General features: G+C 37.5%; 3 protein-coding genes, 1 long non-coding RNA gene and 1 pseudogene across 8 annotated transcripts; 1 reads left to right on the top strand and 4 right to left on the bottom strand.

Annotated features, from left to right (window-relative positions):
• Nucleotides 19-4668, bottom strand: LOC109946820. Of its 4 annotated transcripts, none has more exons than XM_020555691.1 (6): nucleotides 4387-4667; nucleotides 3886-3953; nucleotides 2593-3799; nucleotides 693-2450; nucleotides 564-597; nucleotides 19-391 (listed from the first exon to the last, which is right to left on the bottom strand). In XM_020555691.1, exons 1-6 carry the CDS (start codon nucleotides 4502-4504, stop codon nucleotides 253-255), a joined length of 3324 nt encoding a protein of 1107 aa, XP_020411280.1. In that variant the 5' UTR covers nucleotides 4505-4667; the 3' UTR covers nucleotides 19-252. The 4 variants fall into 4 exon arrangements, with proteins under 4 accessions (XP_020411280.1, XP_020411281.1, XP_020411282.1 ...); XM_020555692.1 differs by having other exon boundaries at nucleotides 19-388; XM_020555693.1 differs by having other exon boundaries at nucleotides 287-391; nucleotides 521-597; nucleotides 4387-4668.
• On the bottom strand, nucleotides 5137-7971 carry LOC18788132 (very-long-chain 3-oxoacyl-CoA reductase 1). The gene is made up of 3 exons (XM_007222698.2): nucleotides 6976-7971; nucleotides 6763-6832; nucleotides 5137-5766 (listed from the first exon to the last, which is right to left on the bottom strand). Exons 1-3 carry the CDS (start codon nucleotides 7611-7613, stop codon nucleotides 5512-5514), a joined length of 963 nt encoding a protein of 320 aa, XP_007222760.1. The 5' UTR covers nucleotides 7614-7971; the 3' UTR covers nucleotides 5137-5511.
• LOC18789320 lies at nucleotides 11902-13752 on the bottom strand (annotated as a pseudogene). Its single transcript, XR_002269822.1, has 3 exons — nucleotides 12798-13752; nucleotides 12390-12459; nucleotides 11902-12272 (listed from the first exon to the last, which is right to left on the bottom strand). The product of XR_002269822.1 is annotated as a very-long-chain 3-oxoacyl-CoA reductase 1 (transcript).
• LOC18790432 (very-long-chain 3-oxoacyl-CoA reductase 1) lies at nucleotides 13895-15678 on the bottom strand. Its single transcript, XM_007222787.2, has 3 exons — nucleotides 14898-15678; nucleotides 14349-14418; nucleotides 13895-14249 (listed from the first exon to the last, which is right to left on the bottom strand). The coding sequence occupies exons 1-3, from the start codon at nucleotides 15518-15520 to the stop codon at nucleotides 13986-13988; spliced, it is 957 nt and encodes a 318-aa protein (XP_007222849.1). The 5' UTR covers nucleotides 15521-15678; the 3' UTR covers nucleotides 13895-13985.
• LOC109948411 lies at nucleotides 18037-19079 on the top strand. The gene is made up of 2 exons (XR_002271031.1): nucleotides 18037-18420; nucleotides 18650-19079. It is a non-coding gene; the product is annotated as an uncharacterized LOC109948411 (long non-coding RNA).

Here is a 20947-nt window from a genome sequence, read left to right as displayed (position 1 = left end):
GAGCTACTAATTGCCTAGTAAACCGAGGAACAAACTCTATTTGGCTACTTCTTTATGAGACAAATCGTGATACAAAAAAGCACTTCGGTGCTTGCATCCTTGATTATATAGTCAAATACGCTGTTACTACTTGCGGGCCGAAAAATAGCACTCTTCAATTCGTAACAAAACTGCTGCACACTTGCACAGCTACAGCAAATGAAAAAGAAAAAAGCTCCAGGACTCGGAGGGTAAATAAGAAAACATAGAAGACTAGGAGATAGGCTGACTGTCTGGAACAATTTCATCATCCTCTGGCGGTGATTGGGACGCTGTAAGTTTAGCCTTCTTGAATGTGCTTGAACTTTTAGCCAATTCAGTCCATTTCAGGTCCTTTATGCCTGAAGTGCTGCTATAGAACAATACATGAAAAGACTCAGATGATGAGAACGAAAAACTTCGAAAGAATTCATAAAAAAAACACTTCGAAAGAAACAATAATGCTTCTTAGTTCTTAGCAAAGAATCCCCATTACACTTACATTTTTTTTCTTCTTAAAGAGGCATAATTCCTAACAAACTTACCATGATTTTATCACGCTACTCCCGCCAGCATTTCCTGTGGAAAAATGCAATGTGTCGGATAAGGAAGTCATAAACTAAAAACTGCAGCAGGTTCCAATAATCCAAGACAGGAATTCTTTTTAAAATTACCACTTCTTGGCGAGCTCATATCTGCATTGCTTTCCCCGTCTGAGTAGCTAGATGACGATGAATAATCTGACGGAGTTTGTGTGCTTGCTTGTGAAACGTCAACTTCGTCTTCATCTTCAGAACTTCCACTACTGTCATCCTTGAATATTGTCCTTGGTATAGCTGACAACTTTTTGTTTTGTGAGCTGTTTACAACTTCCCCATGATCAATACCAGAAGCTTTTCCACTGGCCACACGAGTTCGGTTCACACCTGATTGACGCTTGTTACCCATCTTATTTTGGTCAGCTTTATTGTTCGTTTTTGCCAAGTTAGGATTTGATACAGAAGAAACTTCTTTCTTTTTTCCTGTACGAGTATTGGTCCCAGAAACAATGGCAACACTGTGCTTTCGAGCCGCTTCAGAAACGGAATTCATCTTACCTGACACATCAGATGATGGAGCTTTAGTCCCAGTTTTAGGAACTTTCTTTGGAACCTTTTTTTCATGCTGAGGCATAACGTCATCACCCTTGGATAGTGATCCTTGTGGTTGTATGGAGCTAGAGTTGCAAGCTACAGTCTTTCCACCAATCCCTTGGTTTTCATTAGACTTAAGTGGACTTTGCAGATCAGAGAATGGACCGCTTGAATGTACATCCAGCTTTTTTCGCTTCTTTTTATCCTTTGGCTTATTATCTACTCTATTAGTTCCAGTCACCTCTTCGGCATGCATTTCGCCAGAAGCAACAACTTCATGCCGTAGTTGACTAGGCACTAGATGCTTGTCAAAGTTGGCCGTATTGCCGTCACAGGAAACTTCCATGTCGTTATCCCCCTCATTAGAACATCCATTTTCAGGAGGGCTACCAGTTACATTAGCTTCAAGAGGCCTCCCATCGGAAACATGTTCTAATGCAAGAGAAGGAACTTTAGACTCAATAGACATGGAATTTGATCGTGCAGGGATCAAATCAGTTTCAATCCCATAATCCTTATCAGATTCCAGAGCATTCCCATTTGATTGCTTAACGGGAGTTGTTTTTTCCAACTTACTGTTCCTGCTTGTGTTATCTACTACCTCTGTTTTGTTATCAGTTGTCAATGCTGGATCCAGAATGCCAACATTTTCCCCTTCTGCTTGCAAATTTAGGAGGTTTTTTGTCATGGCACTTTGTTTCCTCTTAGATTTATTTTTCATATTCTGATTCATACTTTCTGCATTTTCTTGAGGTTTTCCAATTTGCTCCAAGGTCTCAACCTCATTGCCATCAGGTTTATCCGTTTTCCTAACAAAATGAGAACTCCCTGTTTCCTTTTCTGATACGTCTTTCCCCGTTTCCTTTTCTGATACGTCTTTCCCATTTTTCTGAGAAAGATTACTTTCCCCTTCCTTAGTTTTATCACTGGCATGGTCACCATGTACAACTTCATGAGGTTCATCCAAAGAAATGCCATGCTCAGAACCTGATTTAATCTGAGTTTCTCCAGTGGACCCCTTGGTTTTTCTGGTCTTCCTTTGCTTCTTACTAGGGGTAACAGATCCATTTGCATCATTCCCATCTCTTTTATCCTGACTGGGCAACTTATGCTTTTCAGCTGTCGCCAATACAGAATCCTTTCTGTGTGATGATTCTCTCTCCTCTCCAACTCTTTCGGGCCAATCAGTTCCACCTTCACTGGGAACTTTGACAAGAAGGGGAGGATGGCCGTCCAATTTTTCCTGGGCTGCACCAGTTTTGCTTTCCACATTGCCAGAATCAGTAATATTATCAACATCTACAAAAGAAACAGTACTAATCTCAGAGAAAAGGCCTTTTCTTCCCCCATTCTAAACTAGTTAAGTTCTTGAAAAACTCAGTTAGAATGGGAAAATAAACTACACCAGATCACATATCAGTATATAAAAAACACAACTTACCTAGTGACGAGGGTACTTCATCATTTTCCCGCAACTCTTGCTCATTGACAGATGCTACATCATCTTCTCCACCAGAATTTTTATCATTAATTCCTGCAGCAGCAACTTTAGATTTCTCTTCCATAACATCTCTTTCGGAAGGAGCAGCAGGAACTACTTGATTGAGAGAACTCGATGATTTCTTTCTCTTTTTCTTGCTCCTGCTGGAACTGTTGGTCAACAAATCAGAAGATTCAGCATTTACACCATCTAAGATTGCATTTGCATTTTTCTGTTTGTCCCCTAAAGAGAACTCAGATGCAATCTCTGGCTTGGAAGTCTCATTATTAGAATCACAAATCAAGACATTGTTTTCTTTCAGTGAATCCTCAAGACCAGATATGCTTTCAAACTTGCGCTTTTTCTTTGCCGCAGGCTGAGATTGTGAAGCCTCTTCCACTGATGTATTCTTTCTACCCTTGATGTGTTTTCCTGGACCTTCAGTTTCCTTGGATGTATCATTAGTCCCATGAATTCTGGAATCTGACCTGTTATCCATGGTAGAAGCCGAACTCCTGCAAGGTTCTTCCATGGCTTTTTTGTTTTCAATCGTCATATCACATGAAACATCTCTACTCTGATTGCCTGTTGAAATTTCAGGAGGTATACTATCTGCATGCGACTGTTCTTTACCAAATCCATGAACTGAAGCATCGTTTTCTTTCAAATGCACTGTTTCTTTTTTTCTCTGTTTCGTCTTACATTGTCCTTTCTTTTCTGAAGGTGAAGCTTTTTCCAAAGAGACATTGCGTTGGACATCACTTTCTTTCCTTGAGCCATCTTCCTTGCATTCTTGTGTTGTGGGAACTCTGTATCCCTCACTACATAGTCTGTGGTCCTCCTGTATTTCACGTTCCGGCCTATTAATTGTCTCACGAACTGAAGTTGTGCAATGATCAGTATCAGAATGTTTGACCCCTATCTCCAAATTTTGTGAAGTTTCTCTAGCAAAATCAACTGAACCATTCTGGTCAGCAGTGGTAACTTTCTCTTTAGCACGTTCGTTGCCCTCAAGTAGCAACGGGATCGAATCCTTGAAATTGGACAACCTTTTTCTAGGAACATCAGAAGCATCAGCATACAGAAACCAGTTCTTGTTGACCCCATTGAACGCATTTTTAACAAGCATGGAATCTGATAGGTGATAAAAGCATCCTTTCCGCTTTACCTACCAAGCAAACACACAAGTCGTCCTTATACTAAGGCTATATTTCAGACAATACACAGTTTATTAAGAAGGCACATATATTATACCTTTAGAGCTTCAACTGTGAAATTCCCCATACTAGTAAAGCACGATTGATGTTCATATTCTATTCTCCCTGCACGTCAAATGGCATTTACACAATCACTTATAGTAGGAAAAATCACAAACTTCAAGTCCTGATGCTAATAAAATGGAAGATGATGACTGTTTAAGTGAGTGAATCACTTTTTTTTTTTACCATAAACCACCGACCTAACTCCTTAGATGATACACAATGCATTCAATTGGGTATTTTGTGCTGACCAGAAAAGTATGAGCTTGCCCAGATTACTTGGTGACCGTATGATCACGTGATCGTATTACATTACCATACAATAATTTCTCCATAAACATTAACACCCAATTTTCCAATTACAAGTATTTCAAAAGCAACATTCTTTTTACACAAAGCAACAAAAGCGAATAAAACTTTTAGCTTTGTAGAATGGGAGCTAAACACCATCAGACTATGAGTGAGAATACAAAGAGAAGGAATGGAATAACATTACTTTTGAGTGCCGAAACGGTGTCGTGGTGGGAGACGGCGACGGCGAGGTGGGTGCCGAGGCTGGTGTCTATGAACACTGTGGCCTCGGAAGCTGAGACCAAACTCGAGTGCTTACCCATTTGCCTCCACCGAATAAAACTCAGATACCAGAGAGAGAGAGAGAGAGAGAGAGAGAGAGAGAGAGAGAGAGAGACTCCTGGTGTTCTCGGTTGGTCGCGGTCTGTTTGTCTGTAGGTATTTCAATGGCGGCATGCCATGGGGTGTGCCGCTACAACTAACCAGGTTTTACAAGTTTATATCAACGAAGAAGAGGGTGCCCAAAGCGCGCAGGGCGTATGTAAGGCGCGCACATGCTTACGGACCTGTGCGGTGAAATTCCGGTTTTCAGATTTTATTTTGGGCCCAGCCCAAGTTTAATACAAGTCCTCATTTCGTCCTCAACTATTTTGGGCCCTTTTTGTTTTTTGTTCTGAAAGTAAGCCAATAACCCTAACCTATGGTAAATTTGTAATCAAAACAAATTTTTTTAAACACTTGTTTTGTTTTAATTTTTTCACATTGCACCTTATTTAAGAGCATTTACCCATGTAACAAGGTCCTAGGTTTGATTCCACCCTCTCCCGATACCATTTGTGTCGAGAAATAAAAAAGTATCATCTATTTGACCATTGGTAAAATGTAAATAGCCCCTTTTTTCATTCAAAGAAGGAAAAGATAAATCATAATTAAATTATGTTACTGCATCTTTTGTTCTCCTCAGTCGTTTTGAATTAATGGATCTTTAGAAACGCAACCCCATTTCAAGTTACAAGTTTACAACAACAAAGAGCCATAAAGCACAAACTATGTGGCTATTTCAACGACTGCAGCTCAAGGAATCAACAAGAATAAATAGGGCAAACAGACAAACATCTATCTATTTGCTTTTTTTGCAAGGAACTTTAAAAAAAAAAAATAAGAGAGGCAGTTGATCATTAATTAACAAAGACCATGGAATTTTAAAACATTAAACATAAACTGAAGTCTAAGCATACGATCAGCTTTTAGAAGTCCTAATCCGTTGCACCAAACAGCATTCCCTACCAAGCGGCGGCCCAAACAGAATAACATAAGAATGTTCTATCATCTATTCTTGCTTCTGGGAATCTTTGAGTTGTCCCCTCTTTCGAATAGCCAGGCAAAATCGCAGGCGCCATGCGTCAACAACAGACTCTGGCAATGAGGATGCCAAGGCCCAAAGAAGCGTATGGGGCCAGTAAGGAGTGCAACGAGGTTCATACCCTATCCAGCGCAGAGCTGCCCGGGCATAACCATCAGTTGATGGTACAAAGAAGGAAGATCTCCTGATAGATGCCATCTTTGTTGCCACATACAATGGAACCTGCAAAGACAAACTCCTCAGTTGATGATAAAAAAACTCAAAGCAAAGTCAATACCAACAATCATCCCAGGTGGCAAGCATCCAATGCTCAACAGATTAGTGGCCAAAATATGGCGATGCGCATATAGAGAGTCAGGGCATAAGGGTATTTAATATCATCTAAACGGAATACTTTTATATATCACACAATCTAGGAAATGTTTAACCACCATTTTCTAACCCCACATATCACTAAACCACAAAGCTCATGGGTATGATCAGAAACCTAGGCAGGCAGGAAGTACAACGCACAGGACTCATCTTAACTATGGACCATGTCAACATTACTAACATACTCTTTGAATGTCATTCACATTCAGAAGTCTTCAATTTGCAACGCACCTATCCTAATTTGTGTTGGCATCAGTTTTCCATTACCAACAACAACTCCATGACAGGTTTTACACTACCTGTGATGCAATCAGATAATATATGAAGTTCAATGCGATACATCAATGGCCTCTGAAAAGGAAAGCAGATACCAAAAAAAATTCTGAAACTACTTAACCATCGACATATAACTACCATGTGGGAGGGCAAATTTTTTGATATCCTCAAAGTAAATTTGTGAACTCGATGAAGGCATAAAGAAGAAAACCAAGGAAAGAGAGTTTCTACCTAATACTTGGCAAGGAAAGACCAACTGAGGTTGGGAAATGATTGAGTTTTTCATTGCATAATGGTATCCCACTTTGGACAACAACTGGCCAAACTTTTTATACTGGGCAACTCCATTGCAACACATGACACAACACTTCTACAGTTTTTTTTTTCTCAATCGTATAAGAGTTTGCTCAATTGAGCTTCAATTGTTGACAGTTTACCTAATATTAAGCTCGTGTAAACATGTTTTATTTGCCCAATAAATAGTGCATCAATTACCCAAGACACTACCAAGTGAGCTAGCTACCATCTTCAATTATAAAAATTTGATAATATCAGAAGTAAAAATAATACCTGACACTGAACGTCAATCCCACTTTGCTTGTATTCAACATAGAGACACCTAGAGAACTGATCAATATACCTGAAAAGAGTCACAACATACAGCCTTTTCAGCAGCTAAACCAATCACCTTGTACTTCCAGCACTTCAAAATGAACAATGAACAAAAATAGATCCAATATATATAGATACATAACACAGTGAATAAATAGTGCAAATACTTACGCTTTTGTAGCTGCGTAAACAGCATAGAGAGGATCTGAGGGGATCACAATCGCAGCACCAGACCCAATATTGACGATAGCGCCTCTCTTCCTCTGAAGCATCCCTGGCAAAACAGCTTGAGTAACTTTTGTAGTGCCTTCAACATTGACCTTTATCAAGTTCTTCAACAGTTCCTCATCCACTTCATGAAAGAACCTAGCGTACGGGTACGATATCCCAACGTTGTTAACCAAAAGACCCACATCCAATCCTTCAATGGTCTCACGAATGCGCTTAACACCATCGTCAAGGTCACCAGTGAAATCAACCACGACGGTCTTGATCTGGGTTTTGCCGTATTTGGCCAGGATTGAATCTGAGACGTCCTTGAGCTTTTCTGGGTTGCGACCCATCAAGACCAGATTGAGCCCTTTACGAGCCAATTGAAAGGCGAAGGCTTTGCCAATGCCGTCAGTGGGTCCAGTGACGAGTGCCCATGATCCATACTTTTTGAGATTCTTAGCAGGTCTGAGGAAATTGACATAGACCCATTGGAGGAAAGCTAAAGAGAATCTGAGAACAGAGAGAGAACCCAGAGTGAAAAGCACAACGAGCCAGAAAGGCTGAGTCTTGAGGTGCTCCAGTAGACAAAAACCCATGTTCGTTTAGCAAGGTTTTGCTTGGAATCTGAAACGAAAATGGAGAACCCAAAGGTTGGGTTTGGCTCAGAAATAGAAGAAGAGGGGAGGGAGTGGCGTGAAGTAAAGGATGGAATTTAATTTATAGAAGCGTCTGAAATTGATAGAAAGAAGAGTTGGATGAAGTAGATGAGCGGAAAACCACCACATTTAACTAACTCTGTTCCCGGGGCGAGAAAAAGGACAACTACATTTAATTATTTTTCGTTCGCATTAGGAGAAGAAAGAGATGAAGGAAATTTCCCCAAGTTTGATTTACTCTTTCATTAGGCCATCCCAATGGGGGCTCTATTTGGGGCTCAACCACCAACGGCTTTCATAAATATAAATTCTCATTTTTAAGGTCATAAGGCTCTCATAAATATAAATTTCAGAGGAGCTCTAAATGAGATTCTATCAACCTCTTTTAGAGCTCCAATTATTGGAAATGGTCTTAGTAAGGCATTTTCCAACCCATTTGGTCTTAAATCCAAATTTTCCTTTTTCAAAAGGTAACTATTTGAATTTTACCCGGATTCAAACCCTTTTTCCCCCAACCCTTTATACTTAAATTTTAAGTCTGCAACTTTATTAAATTAGTTAAGAATAGTTTAAGTCAAACTATTTTTCATGGATAACTTTTTTTTTCATTTAATCTTTTTAGATAACTTCATAATTCAATTTTTTTGAACAATTTGACCTAAAAAAAATTGAAATTCTATAAATATAATTTTATTTGAGAAATAGGTGTGTATTTATATAGTTTGGAGTTAGTTTTGGGGTTTGATATGATTTAGATTAATTTAAAATATTATTTTAACCGTTGGATTTAAATTTCAGTCATTGGATCTTTTTTTTACTGTTAAAATAACTTGGATTTAATATGGATCATTGATTTGAGTTATTATTGGAACAAAAAAAAAAGTAAAAAAAGAAGTGTTGCGACACCAGAGTGCGATAGCTTCTGCAGCACCAGTAATGCGACACATGGCGCCCCATTGATTCCTCCTTGTACATGGGCTGCGTCAGCCTTGAGTGGGCTCCACCAAAAAGTTTTCTTGCTTGGACTGGTATTTGGCCTCAAGTTTGGGTTTTCTCAAATTTTAGCTCCTTACTTTTCTTGGGTTGGGAGAGTAATTAGGATAAAATTTGTGATATTTTGGTTTGGCCTCATGGGTTGGAGATGACCTAATAAAAATGAAAATGACTTAGCAAATGACCCACTAGTGTAGTGATTTGGAGCAATTGATCTCCTTTGAAAAATCATGGGTTTGAGTCTTAGCATCCGTTAATGTGTGTGAATTTAGTATACTATTGCCAATCTCAATAGGAAAGGTCTCAACAAGAATAAATGAAGATGGCTTGTTGAAGACAAATTTGACCCAAGAATAAAAGTTACTACAAAATGTTGGGGTGACTCCAAACAAACCTTGTTATAGGTGTTATAAATCCTCATTATTTTGGTTTATAAAGTCTGCATCAATGTCGTTATATTTAAAGATAATAATTTTAGAGGCAGCTTGGAGGGACCCTTATTTATGAAAATTTGGATTATGCAGCACAACGCACCTACCAATGGAGATTTCTTCAAATGTTACAGGTGGAAGACGGTTCTAGAGGGTAAACTAAACGTAACTCAGGCCTTTATTATATATGCGGAAATGTCAATTTGGCCAACAGTTTGAATTACTATCTGAATCTATAGATTTTTGCTTAAGTTTCCACGCTTTTCATTCATTACATCGGTATTAATAAAATTATTTTGTAACCCCCTCCAGATCGTTTCAACTTTATGGTTAACTCAAGTTATTGGGAAAGTTTATGCCATATTGTTATTGGAATCCTTTCTACTCTTTATTTCCATTTATCTAATAAATTTATGTTGCCTTTTTATAGAAAAATAAACTTATTTTAATGTGCCATCAATCTATGCCCTGGTTGAGAAGTAAGGCCAAATTAAAGTTTGTTGACGGACCACACAACCAGACCAACTGCATAGTTTGGCTTAGGGGTGAGAGAGAGAGAGAGAGAGAGAGAGAGAGAGAGAGAGAGAGAGGAAATAAAAGGGATGGAGAGGAGAAGAAAAAAAGAGAGGGAGAGATGGAGAAGAAGAAGAAGAAGAGGGAGACGAGGAGAGGGAGTGAAGACAGACGTAAGAAGAAGGAGAAAAAAAAATTGAGAGAGAGGGACTGATGAAGACAAGACAAACGGAGAGACTGAGAGAAAAAAAAAAGAAGAAAAGATTGAAACTATGTATTATATATATATAATTTTTTTAATATTTTTGATTTGGTTTGGTTAAACCGTGGTTTAGAATATTGCAAACCGTACACCAAACCATAAATTTAGGTTTGATTTGGATTCAAACCGATGACCAAAAAAAGATTGGAAAAAACCAAACCAACTCAAATCATCGGTTTGGTTTGGGCGGTTTGACCGGGTTACCGGTTTGAATGCCCAGCCCTAGTTTGCCTACTCTCTGCAAACAGAGACTAAGCTTAGATCGGCTCATCATCATTCTACATATTCACCCGTTTTATGTTTGTTCCTGAGATGGCAGGGCAAAGTTTCCAATTGTCTTGAAAACCATTGACCAGTCAACAAGTCAACTTTCTTTAGTGTGCGAGCGTGCCACTGCTAGCAATGAAAAATCCTAGCAAACTTTAAAATTGATAACTTGTGCCCCAAGTTATTGATTTCTAAACAAGCGGTTGTGAATTTAGGTGAGGAATATCTCCCAAGTAAGTTCTTTTCTTGCCTCAGACTGGTGAGGACTTCATAATTTTTCACAGTATAAAAATGGTAGTTCTGGCCAGAATAAATGATGAGAAAATGAATTGTTTTTTTTAGGCATAATTGCCTTTTACAAAACTCAAAAGGGAAAAACCAACTCTAGAAAGACAAAAAGAAGGCTGGACTTCCATTTCTGCCTGGATAGATGCTTCTGATCCAGGCTGGACTGGGTATGCCTGTGCTGGATTGGACTGTCAGCAACTTCAACTGTCAAGTTTCTGCTGTAAATCGATACCAACGTTCGAGTTTGGCAGAGCTTGAATCTACTTCAAGCCCTGGAAGGCTTTTTAAACGGACAGAATTGCAACCTCTTCAGTCTGAAGGGGGTAGAAATGGCTGGACTTGAGGATTACTGAGTTGGAACTGCACTGTGGTACCTGTTCTGCTTGATCAGAGCTCTCCATAAATTTGTTGAGGTTTTCATATTTGTAAAAACAAAGACTCTACTTGTTTTGGTTTTTGCTAAACCAAATTTGTAACGAGAGAAATCTCGTTTTGAATGACTTATTTCTTTAAGTCTGAAACATGGAAGTTTTAATTTGTAGCTGGATTCTTTTGTGGCTTAATGAGCTTTTGGTTGCTTCAGGTTATTTAAAGTTTCTTTAAGATCAAGTGATCATTTGAGTTTTTGTCTTTGATTGATTTTTTGGTTGTCTGATTGTCCTTTGCTCTGTTCACCCTCTCTTATATTTATAAGAAATATTTTGGAATGGGGTTTCTAAATCTTTAATAATGGGCGACAAAATTTCTCAAAAGATCTTTCATTTTTAAATGCAAAGAAAATGAGGTTTTATCAATTCTGGCAAATAAGCCCTCAATAGTCAGTGTTTAAGGCAATCACTTCCCTATTTTTCTTGAAAGAAAACCTACCCCTTCTTTAATTCTAACTGCTTTTGTAAGAGCTCAAACTGTGATGGTTAGTTTGATTTTCTAGATGAACAACTCCCTGCTTCCTACTTATCTCCCAAGACGCAGTCTGCTTATCTCTTGAAAATGGTGCCTTCTTTGGAGCAGAAATTTCTCTGAATATATAAAAGGGATTTTGATCTCTTCTCTGTCTGTGAAAGACTGGAGAAATTTTCCTGCAAGACTGCCTTCATTAATTCCCTGTCAAATTTTCTTGTGACCTAGTTGAAATAGTTGACTTTTCAAAGTCAGGTATTCACGTGGGTTATGAGAATAGACCTTCCAAAAAATTTGCTGATCTTTTACTCTAGGCTTTGAGATCAATGGCGAGTATTCAAAAGCTGGGCCCAATCCAATTCTTCTTTCAAGATCTGCTTCAGTGGTCAATTGCCATTTAATTTTGATGTTTTTACAATTATGCCATTTTTGTAAAAGATATGGGAAAGTCCAGTCCTTTGTTCTTTTGTTTTGTGGCTTTGCAAAGATGGGCTTGCGCGTAGATTTCTTTTTAGCCCAAACACTATATTTCCAAGTTGCAATAGGAATGAGATACAACACAACACACAACCAAAAACCATCAAATTAGTTGTAAATTTATTCATCCAGAAAAAGTAATCTCTAGTTGAGCACAATTTCAATGCTGCATCAAATGCAACTCATAAATTTTTCTGTTGCTGGCTACATTTGTTTACTTTTGTTCTGTGCCTCCTTCAATTGGCCTCTCCTTCGCATCCCAATGAAGTACCTAAGGATGATGGCATTCAATAACACATCAGGCAAAACATGTATTATGAGCCACTGCACAGAGTGACCCCAATAGGGTGTGCAGAGATGCTCATAGCCAATCCATCTCATGCTTGCTTTGCTGTACATCTCTGGTGATGCAACGAAGAATGAAGATGGCTTTAACTTTGTCATCTTTGTTGCCACCAACATAGGAATCTGCATTTAGGCAGGAGGGTCCAAATTGGAGGACAATATATATGTATATTTGGATATAAACAAATGAAAACACCCAATTTATTCATGTCAAAAGGATCCAGGGGGAAGAATGAGAACCTGACACTGAACGTCAATTCCATGCTTCTTGTATTCCAAACTAATGGATTTTGAGAACATTGAAATGTACCTGCCAATGCCATAACTCAATATATGAAGTAAGTTACAACTTACGATATGCAGAGAACTTCATAATTAGTTAGGACCCCATTTTAAGGTGCTAAGATGAATTGGGTTTCCCAAGAGGGCCAAGACAGATCATATGGTAAACTTATTAACTCCATCTTTTTTCATAATGTTTAATTTGTCCCAAATTGTTCAAGAACAAATTATGATAAGAAGGGCAGCAAAACTTTAAGGGCTTCAAATTAATCAAACTGGTGTAACATATAGAATGCATTTGAGAGGTTCGTTCTCCAACCAAAACAAATGAAGCAAAATATGAAACAAAGATCTAAGAAAACTCACGCTTTGGAGGCAGCATAAACAGTGTAAAGAGGGTAAGAAGGGAGAATCTCAGAGGAAGCAGAGCCAATGTTGACAATTGCTCCTTTCTTCTTCTTAAGCATAATTGGAAGCACTGCCTTAGTCACCCAAGTGGCCCCCTCTATGTTCACCTTCATGGTGCTCTCCATCAGCTCCAAATCAACCTCATGAAAAAACCTGGCATAAGGGTAGCCACCCCTGCATTATTAATCAAAATGCCAACATCAAGGCCTTTTATTCCTTCCTCTATGGCATTTCCTATCTCCTCCCCACTGAACTTGGCCAAGTCAATGACAATGTTCTTATTCTGAATTTGTCCACCATATTTTTCATGTAATTCAGTGGAGGTAGCTTCAAGCTTTGAAGGGTTTCGACCAACCAAGACAAGGTTAAGACCCTTTGAAGCCATTTCAAAGGCAAGGGCTTTTCCAATTCCATCAGTGGAGCCAGTGATGAGAGCCCATGAGCCATAGTCCTTGAGATTCTTTGGGGGTCTCAGAAACACGACCCATACCCATCTGAGAAAACTGATGATGGGTTTACAAAGAGAGATGAAGCCTACAGTGCTTGTTGCCACTATGAAAATTTCTTGGAATTCCATCGCCAGAGTTTCAGTGGAGAAATTGGTAGGGTTTGGTTTACCACTAAGAAGGCGTGAGTGCAACAAGAATTAAAGAAGGCAAGGAGAAGGAGTCTCAAACCCAAGAAAAGTAAAAATAAAATAAAAAAATCTAATGGTGAAAAGTGAAAACAAAGTATTTGTAATGTGTGTCAGATGCCATATGGGCTATGCCAAATGATTAGTTCAAAAGATTCCCTAATTAAACTATGCCAACTTATTATTTTGGTTTGCACCTTGGGGCAAGTAGTGTAGTCCATCTAGTTTTAATTTTTCGCAAATTTATATTACATAATCTTGTGAAATTTTGAATGAGATTACGGTACATGTAATGTAAGGTAGAGAATTAGGCGAGTATTTCTACATTAAATAAGTTTTATTAATCGTATCGACTAATTAACAGAGTTGTCTATTCACTTATTTGCTAATTTTTATTGAGAAATTTGAGGAAACGAAGTCATTGTCTTTGAATTTGTTTATTTAAAACAACAATATTAATTATTATGCATCTAAGAAAGACAATTGACATATTACCCATACAACAGGAATTTTCATGGTGCCATATTTTTCTTGTGCAAGTTTTTCAATTGGCCTCTCTTTCGGATCCTCTGAGAGTACCAAAAAATGAATGCACTCAATACGACGTCGGGCAATGGATGTGTTAGGAGGCACTGCACAGAATGGCCCCAGTAGGGCGAACATTGATGTTCATAACCAATCCATCGTATGCTTGCTTTGCTATACGTCTCTGGCGTTGGGACGAACAAGGGATACGCCTTGGTCCTTGACAACCTTGTCGACACGAACATAGGAATCTGCATTGATTAATTAATTATAAGCAACATCTACATAATTCATATGAAAAAAAGCAGCCATTTTTATTAATTTCAAAGAAGAAGAAAAAGAATGAGAACCTGGCACTGAATGTCAATTCCATGCTGCTTGTATTCCAAACTTATGCTTGTTGAGAACATTGAAAGGTACCTATATAATACCATTCAAACTTCGAATTTCAAAGTGTCAAGATTATTTCGGCTTTTGTTATGGGATTTGAATCCTTTGTATGGATTTTTTAATACATATAGAAATAAAATTTCAAACTTAAAACGTAAAAAGCACATTGCTCTGATTAACTATAACTTATGTCTAAATATTTCATAACTTTGAAAATGTACCTCTATGATGTGACGCGACGTGAATGTTCACTAACAAATTTTTTATAAAAGACTTTTTCCGTGTTCACAAAAAACAAAAGAAGAATTTCTTCATTAAAAAACAAAACAAAACAAAAGAAGAAGACTTTTTGTTTTGAAAAACTTGTTGCGTATGGAAGTAAAAATGTAAAACCTTCAATCCCACACGGCTACAAGACATAGAATGCACTTAAGACATTCAAGATTCAACCACAGAATTACTGCAAATTATGAAAGAAAATGAAAGGCTTAATCAAGAAATTAACTCACGCTTTGGAAGCAGCATAATTGGTGTAGAGAGGGAAAGAAGGAAGGGCAGAGGAACCAGAGCCAGATCCAATATTGACAATAGCTCCCTTCTTCTTCTTGAGCATACTTGGAAGCACTACCCAAGTGATCCACGTGGCAGCCTCCATGTTCACCTTAATGCTATCCATCAGCTCCAAATCATCAACCTCATGAAAAAACTTTCCATAAGAGTAAGCCACTCCTGCGTTGTTAACCAAAACACCAACATCAAGCCCTTTTATTTCCTCCTCTATGGCTTTAGCTATCTCCTCCCCACTGAGCTTGGCCAAGTCCATGACAATTTTCTTGATCTCAACTCGTTCACCAAATCTTTCATGTATTTCGTTGGCGGTAGCTTCGAGCTTTGAAACGTTTCGATCAAGCAGCACTAGGTGAAGACCCTTTGCAGCCATTTCAAAGGCAAGGGCTCTGCCAATTCCATCAGCTGCGCCAGTGATGAGAGCCCATGATCCATATTCCTTGAGATTCTTTTGGGGTCTCAGAAACATGACCCAAACCCATCTGAGAAAATTGATGGAGCTTTTGCAAAGAGAGATGAAGCCTATAGTGGTTGCTACCACTGTGAAAAGTTCTTGGAATTCCATTAATATATAATCTTATAGATATATTCAATCAGGTGTTTATATATAAAATTTGGAGACTAGGATGAGAAAGTTGAAGTAGGAACCTGTAATTAAGTTTGATGGTGACAGGAGAGCAAAAGAAGAGTGGTTGGGTGTTGCAACTCTAAAAGGGGGAGAAAATTAATATCTATATATACAACAACCTACGCCAAAATAATTACATATGAGTCACCAATTTTTGTCCATATCTGAGTTCAACCTAAACTCTCTTGTTTATTTCCAACAAGACTGTAATTTCATCATCCACACCATGCCATAGATCAGTAATCAGTATGATGTGGTAATGCATTTAGTTCACTAGTTTATTAGAGTTGGTGTAGCTCACGGATATAAGTTATAACTCGGATGCCAACAGTTATGCCCATACTATTTCGTAAAGTTGTAGTCCATGTTTTAGCTCTCACACTTTTAGTGTCCATTTAGATGGATTAATTTCAAATTTAGGGTTTTAGATCACATTGCATGATTAACCTGTTTGTTTAGACTACTACAATCTATGTATGCCAAGATTTAAATGAGAAGAAAACGAATAGATTCCAAATGACTCATTGCAAATAGTCATTTCAAATCCATTCCAAACATTCTACATCAATCTACTTAGTTTTTCTAATTCTTTTTTGACACATTTAGCATTGTCCTATTTCTTTCAAATGTTTCCATTTAAATGAAGCTTTATTTCTCACTAGCTCACATTTCAAAGTAAAAGGGTTCTCGTTGTAATGGGGTACATTGACTTGCATAAAAGTGGTTTCAGATTTGAACCCCATGACACCTTGGTAGTGTGCGTGTAAGAAACACCCCCTCCCCTCATAGTTTAGACTATCACTTTTATTAAAGGCTTATTTGTTGAAATACCCCTATGTGATTTCCAAATTGTCTCAGTTTACCCCTTGAAGTTTTAAATGACTCAATCTCCCCCATGAACTTCCATTTCGTTAGTTTTCAAATAATAATTGTTAAATCCACTAATGTGACCTAGGTATTTTGGTGATTTTAACTATTAAATATTAAAAATGCTTGAAATTATTCAAAATCAAATATGTACAATAATAAAATAACTTAAAAATTAAAAACAAAAAAGAATTAACACATCCCCAAAGTTCTATATCATCTTATTCAGCGACATTGCACCACCACCCCATTGTAGACCCTAACCACATCACCAGCCTACCACAATCACCAAACTGATCGTCTCACACAAACCCAGTAGCTGCCTTTCTAATTTTAATCTCTAGCCGTCTTAAGTCGACATTTACCACTGCCATGCGAGATCTAGTCGCCTCACCTTCCATCAAAATACTAACCCAGCCACAACTCCCCTATGAGATCCGTTACTAATCTAACAAATATAAAAATGAACATCGATATGAAGAAAGTAGATCTAAAAAAGATTTTGGCCTTTTCAATTGGGTTTGTTGGGGTGGTGGAAGGTGGAGCAACTTGGTTGGTAGGCTGGAATTTGGAGTGGCAGTTGTTGTTATGGAGTGTTGGGAGAGAGAGATGAGCAAGGATGGAGAGGCGACAATATAATAAACTCACACACACTACACAGATGCTAGGACTTGAACTCAAGACCTTATCTGGGAAAAGCGTGAAGCTTAGAAAGATAGGAAGATTAGGAATGATTAGCATGAAGCTTAGGAAGATACATGTAGAGTGTCACAAAAGCACTTTGGTTTTAGAACAGATTCTGAGACTCAAGTGTTCTAAGAGTTATTTGCCATTAAGAAGAGTGGGGAAAAGGTGGGACATTAGAGTAATGGAATGGGAAGGGGGAAGGTGGTTGCTGGGGTTTGGGAGGGGCTGCTAGGTTTTTAAGTTTTTTAAAAAGTTAATTTATTTTTAAACATTTAAAATAATTTCTCCAAGGAAAAATATTTATTTTAAAAATATCCATGCCACGTCATTGGAATTAATAATTTTCATATGAAAACTAACTAAATTGGGCAACCTCGGTCACGGAATGGAAGTTTAGGAGGGAGATTGAGTCATTTAAAACGTCAAGGGTCAAATTGAGACAATTTGAAAACCACATAGGGTATTTCAACAAATAAGCCTTTATTAAATTAAAAAAAAAGAAGCTATACCATCACTCGAAAGCATTAATGATGTGAATTTTTGTTTGAACTTCAACTTTTGACAACATATTACACATATATATGTTATATTATTATTTTCGAAGAAAACATTAATCCATTGAAAATATCGAGTTTAACATTTCACTTTGATCAATCTACCTTTCTTATAATCTAGTTCCTCCAATACCATTATACCAAGTTGAGTGATTTGACACATATTTATATATACTAAAGCTCAATCCAACTAGATACTATTCCTAAGCATATAGTGGAGTGACGAAATTGCCCCCGTTTTACTACTTTTGGTCCTCTTTTTTTCTCTTGAAACACAGTTAAATCACCCAATTGCCCTTCTTTAAATTTTTTTTATCTTTCCTTTTTTGCCCTTTTCCCCTTTGATCTTGATGATGCGACTGTTAGTTCGCAGAGAGAGGTCGTCCATTTCTAACCAGCTTGGTTGGACTGGTTGGGGGGCAACGATGGGAGATCTGTGTTCGGTGTTGAAGATTTGTTTGAGGCCGTCGATTTGCGTCTGAGGCGGCGTGCTGTGAATCAGACCGTTCTTTGGGTCTTCATCTCATCGGTTTTCCTTTAAACAGTTATGTCTGTGTGCTTCGTCTCTTTATCTCATATTTATTTCCCTATTGAGCGAGAAAATGATTGGCTTGAAAACTGCAAGAGAAATTTTGCTGAAATTTACTTTGTTGGTTGAGTGGAGTTACGGTAGTTCAACCCTTGGTTGGTGTGCCGATCAACGCCAAGCAAGTAAAATCCATAAGAGGGGTAAGGTTTCGAACTTTGTTGGTTTTATTTTGGGTTGTGTCTGATTTATTGTTTTTGTTGTTAAGGTGATTTCTCTTTGGTTGATTCATCTTGTTTTCGTTTTTGTTGATTCATATATTGATATATGCGTTTTCCATATGTGGTTTTCTTCTTCAATTTTTTTGTTATACTTTTTTCTTCCTTTTTCTTCTATTCTTTCTTAATCATGTCTTCTTTTGATGTTTTGTAGGTGGTATTTTGCTGCTTTAGATAGAGCTGTTTGGTGGTTGTTTTTGGTTAAGTTAAGCAAGAGGTGAGTTTCTAGGCTGAAATTCCAATTCATTGTTTTCCGTTATGTGAATAGAGAACAGTAATAGTGGAATCAATTAACAATTGGTTGGGATTAGATTGAACTAATTGATGTGGTTGTACGGCTGTAAATAAAGACAAGTAATTCTCATGTGGTTTGAACCAATGACAAGCTATTTGATGTATGGTTTGTGCTTAGATGCATATTAATATTTTTGACTTTTTTCTTTTAGTTCATGGAATATATGTATTTGGAGGGGTTGTTAATAAGAGTGTGAAAACAAGAAAATTCTGCGACAAATGAGACAAGAACATGTGTACAAAGTAATATTTGTATTAATGAAATTTAGGGTTACAATCTCTGTATGAAATCCTCTGATTCGATCTCCAAAGTGTTTAAACAAAATTTGTGATTGATACAAGGGTCGTAGAGACTTGATCTTGATCAAATGGGTAGCACAAGGCTTGTTTATTGATTAGATTTTTCTAGGGTGGAGGAACCGGCACCTATTTGTTGTGCTTGGTGGCTGTTCCAAAGTAGGGTGAAGAATGCAAAGAGTTTTCTTATTCTTCTGAGTGCTTCGTCTGTCTAAGCCTCCTTTCCTTTGTCTTGAGGCCTCCTATTTAAAGGCTCTTGCAGGATTTTTGACCTAAATGGCTTTCCTTCTGTCGGACCTTACTTTGTGGGATTTTGATTTGATTTAAAATCAATTCCGATAATTTGGAAATTTAACCAAATTATCTTTAATTGATTGACTTGATTAATATTTGATTTAAATCCAAGTCAATCATAGAAGATTTTTCCCTTTAATTTTATCTTCACTTTGAACCGTTTGATGCACTCCGTCGGATGTTGACAAGTGTCACCTTGATGAGTCGTATGCCACGTGGGTTAATCATGGGGCCCGTAATTTAATCCACAAAACCTTAATTATTTTTTTTATTTAGAGGAATTTGATTCGCCAAAATTTTTTGTCTACAAATTGCCCCCACTTCACGATGCAGTGTAGATATGTGCTTGTCACTTGTAGGAGGTGCAACTTGAAGTGTTTATTTTTAAAATTTTATTTTGGGTACAATATTTTATATATATATATAATGACCAATTGGGTTACAAAAGCGGTTTTATATCTATTTGACTTTTGGATTTGAATTTGCCAAAATCCACTCTTCATATCAAATTTGGTGAACTCCATCCTAGATTTCCTTACTAGAGAATTTTTTCAGGAAAAACAATGGCAGAAAAACAAACAAAAAATTACTTAAAATAAATGCTTAATGAAATTACTTAAAATAAATGTGAAACTAAAAGTAATGCGTAAATGAAAATACTTACAGAAAAGCTTGAGATTTTATTTATGCATATAACTATCTCTAGATCCCCTTCTTATATCAGAGTTGTAAGCGTTGAAGAGTCATTCTAATTCTGCTTCTCTGTGTACAAAGTCGCTGGTCATCCTACTCTATGTTTAAAGTTTTGCTACTCAATTCTGTAACCCTTTCAGTGTCTTCCTGTTTGCTGTTCCTTTTCTCTCAACCCAAACAATAAGTTCCAGGGAGAGGCATGAGCGGAGAGAGAGAAAACCCTTCAGTCTTCAGGAATCCTTGAACCTGTTATAGGATTGTTAGCTTCCCTTTTTACCCTTTGTAAGAAAACCAATAATCCTTGTCCAAATGAGTCGCCTTTTTAGAACAAACTCTTGTAACAGTAGCAGTTCTAGAGCCAGTATTAGCAAACTCCTAGAAATAGTCAATGAAGAACAAATAGAATACGAAACTAGTAATGAAATTGACTATAAAGATTGGAACATCCCTAAGATCCCTAGTGCAGAAATTTACAAGAAAAAATGGTCACTTTCAAGTTTCAAAAGTACAACCCATGTGAAAACAGTCGAACAAGTCTATGCCTTGAGTAAAGAACACGAAACATGTCAGTTATTAAATCTTGAGTCAATAAAGAAACATAAGAGTGATGGAAACAATTTCCTTCACATTGGCCTCATTCAAGTAGCAGTCAAACCCCTTACCAGATTAGGACTAAATGCCTCAATTTTACTTTGCCTTCGTGATGCCAGATTCACCAACTTTAGTGATAGCACTCTAGGAATAATTGAGTCAAGCTTGTTTAATGGTCCAATTTACTTTGATTGTTACGCAGATTTCACAGTAAGCCTAAGTGATCCCCACATATTAAAAACTCTGACATTAAATACAAAAACTTCAGGATATAAAGTCTAAC

Source organism: Prunus persica, chromosome G1 (assembly GCF_000346465.2).
Source record: "Prunus persica cultivar Lovell chromosome G1, Prunus_persica_NCBIv2, whole genome shotgun sequence".
NCBI classification, from domain to species: Eukaryota; Viridiplantae; Streptophyta; class Magnoliopsida; order Rosales; family Rosaceae; genus Prunus; species Prunus persica.
This window is presented reverse-complemented; position numbering and strand designations above follow the sequence as displayed.

Coding starts and splice junctions, on each gene's coding strand:
- LOC18788132 (XM_007222698.2), bottom strand. CDS start 7,613: ATGGGTTTTTGTCTACTGGAGCACCTCAAGACTCAGCCTTTCTGGCTC. Junction 6,833..6,975: donor GTTTACGCAGCTACAAAAGC/GTAAGTATTTGC, acceptor GACTCTTTTCAG/GTATATTGATCAGTTCTCTA. Junction 5,767..6,762: donor GGATTGACGTTCAGTGTCAG/GTATTATTTTTA, acceptor TTGTCTTTGCAG/GTTCCATTGTATGTGGCAAC.
- LOC18790432 (XM_007222787.2), bottom strand. CDS start 15,520: ATGGAATTCCAAGAACTTTTCACAGTGGTAGCAACCACTATAGGCTTC. Junction 14,419..14,897: donor AATTATGCTGCTTCCAAAGC/GTGAGTTAATTT, acceptor GGTATTATATAG/GTACCTTTCAATGTTCTCAA. Junction 14,250..14,348: donor GAATTGACATTCAGTGCCAG/GTTCTCATTCTT, acceptor TAATCAATGCAG/ATTCCTATGTTCGTGTCGAC.
- LOC109946820 (XM_020555691.1), bottom strand. CDS start 4,504: ATGGGTAAGCACTCGAGTTTGGTCTCAGCTTCCGAGGCCACAGTGTTC. Junction 3,954..4,386: donor CACCGTTTCGGCACTCAAAA/GTAATGTTATTC, acceptor TTTGACGTGCAG/GGAGAATAGAATATGAACAT. Junction 2,451..2,592: donor TGAAGTACCCTCGTCACTAG/GTAAGTTGTGTT, acceptor TTTCTTTTGTAG/ATGTTGATAATATTACTGAT.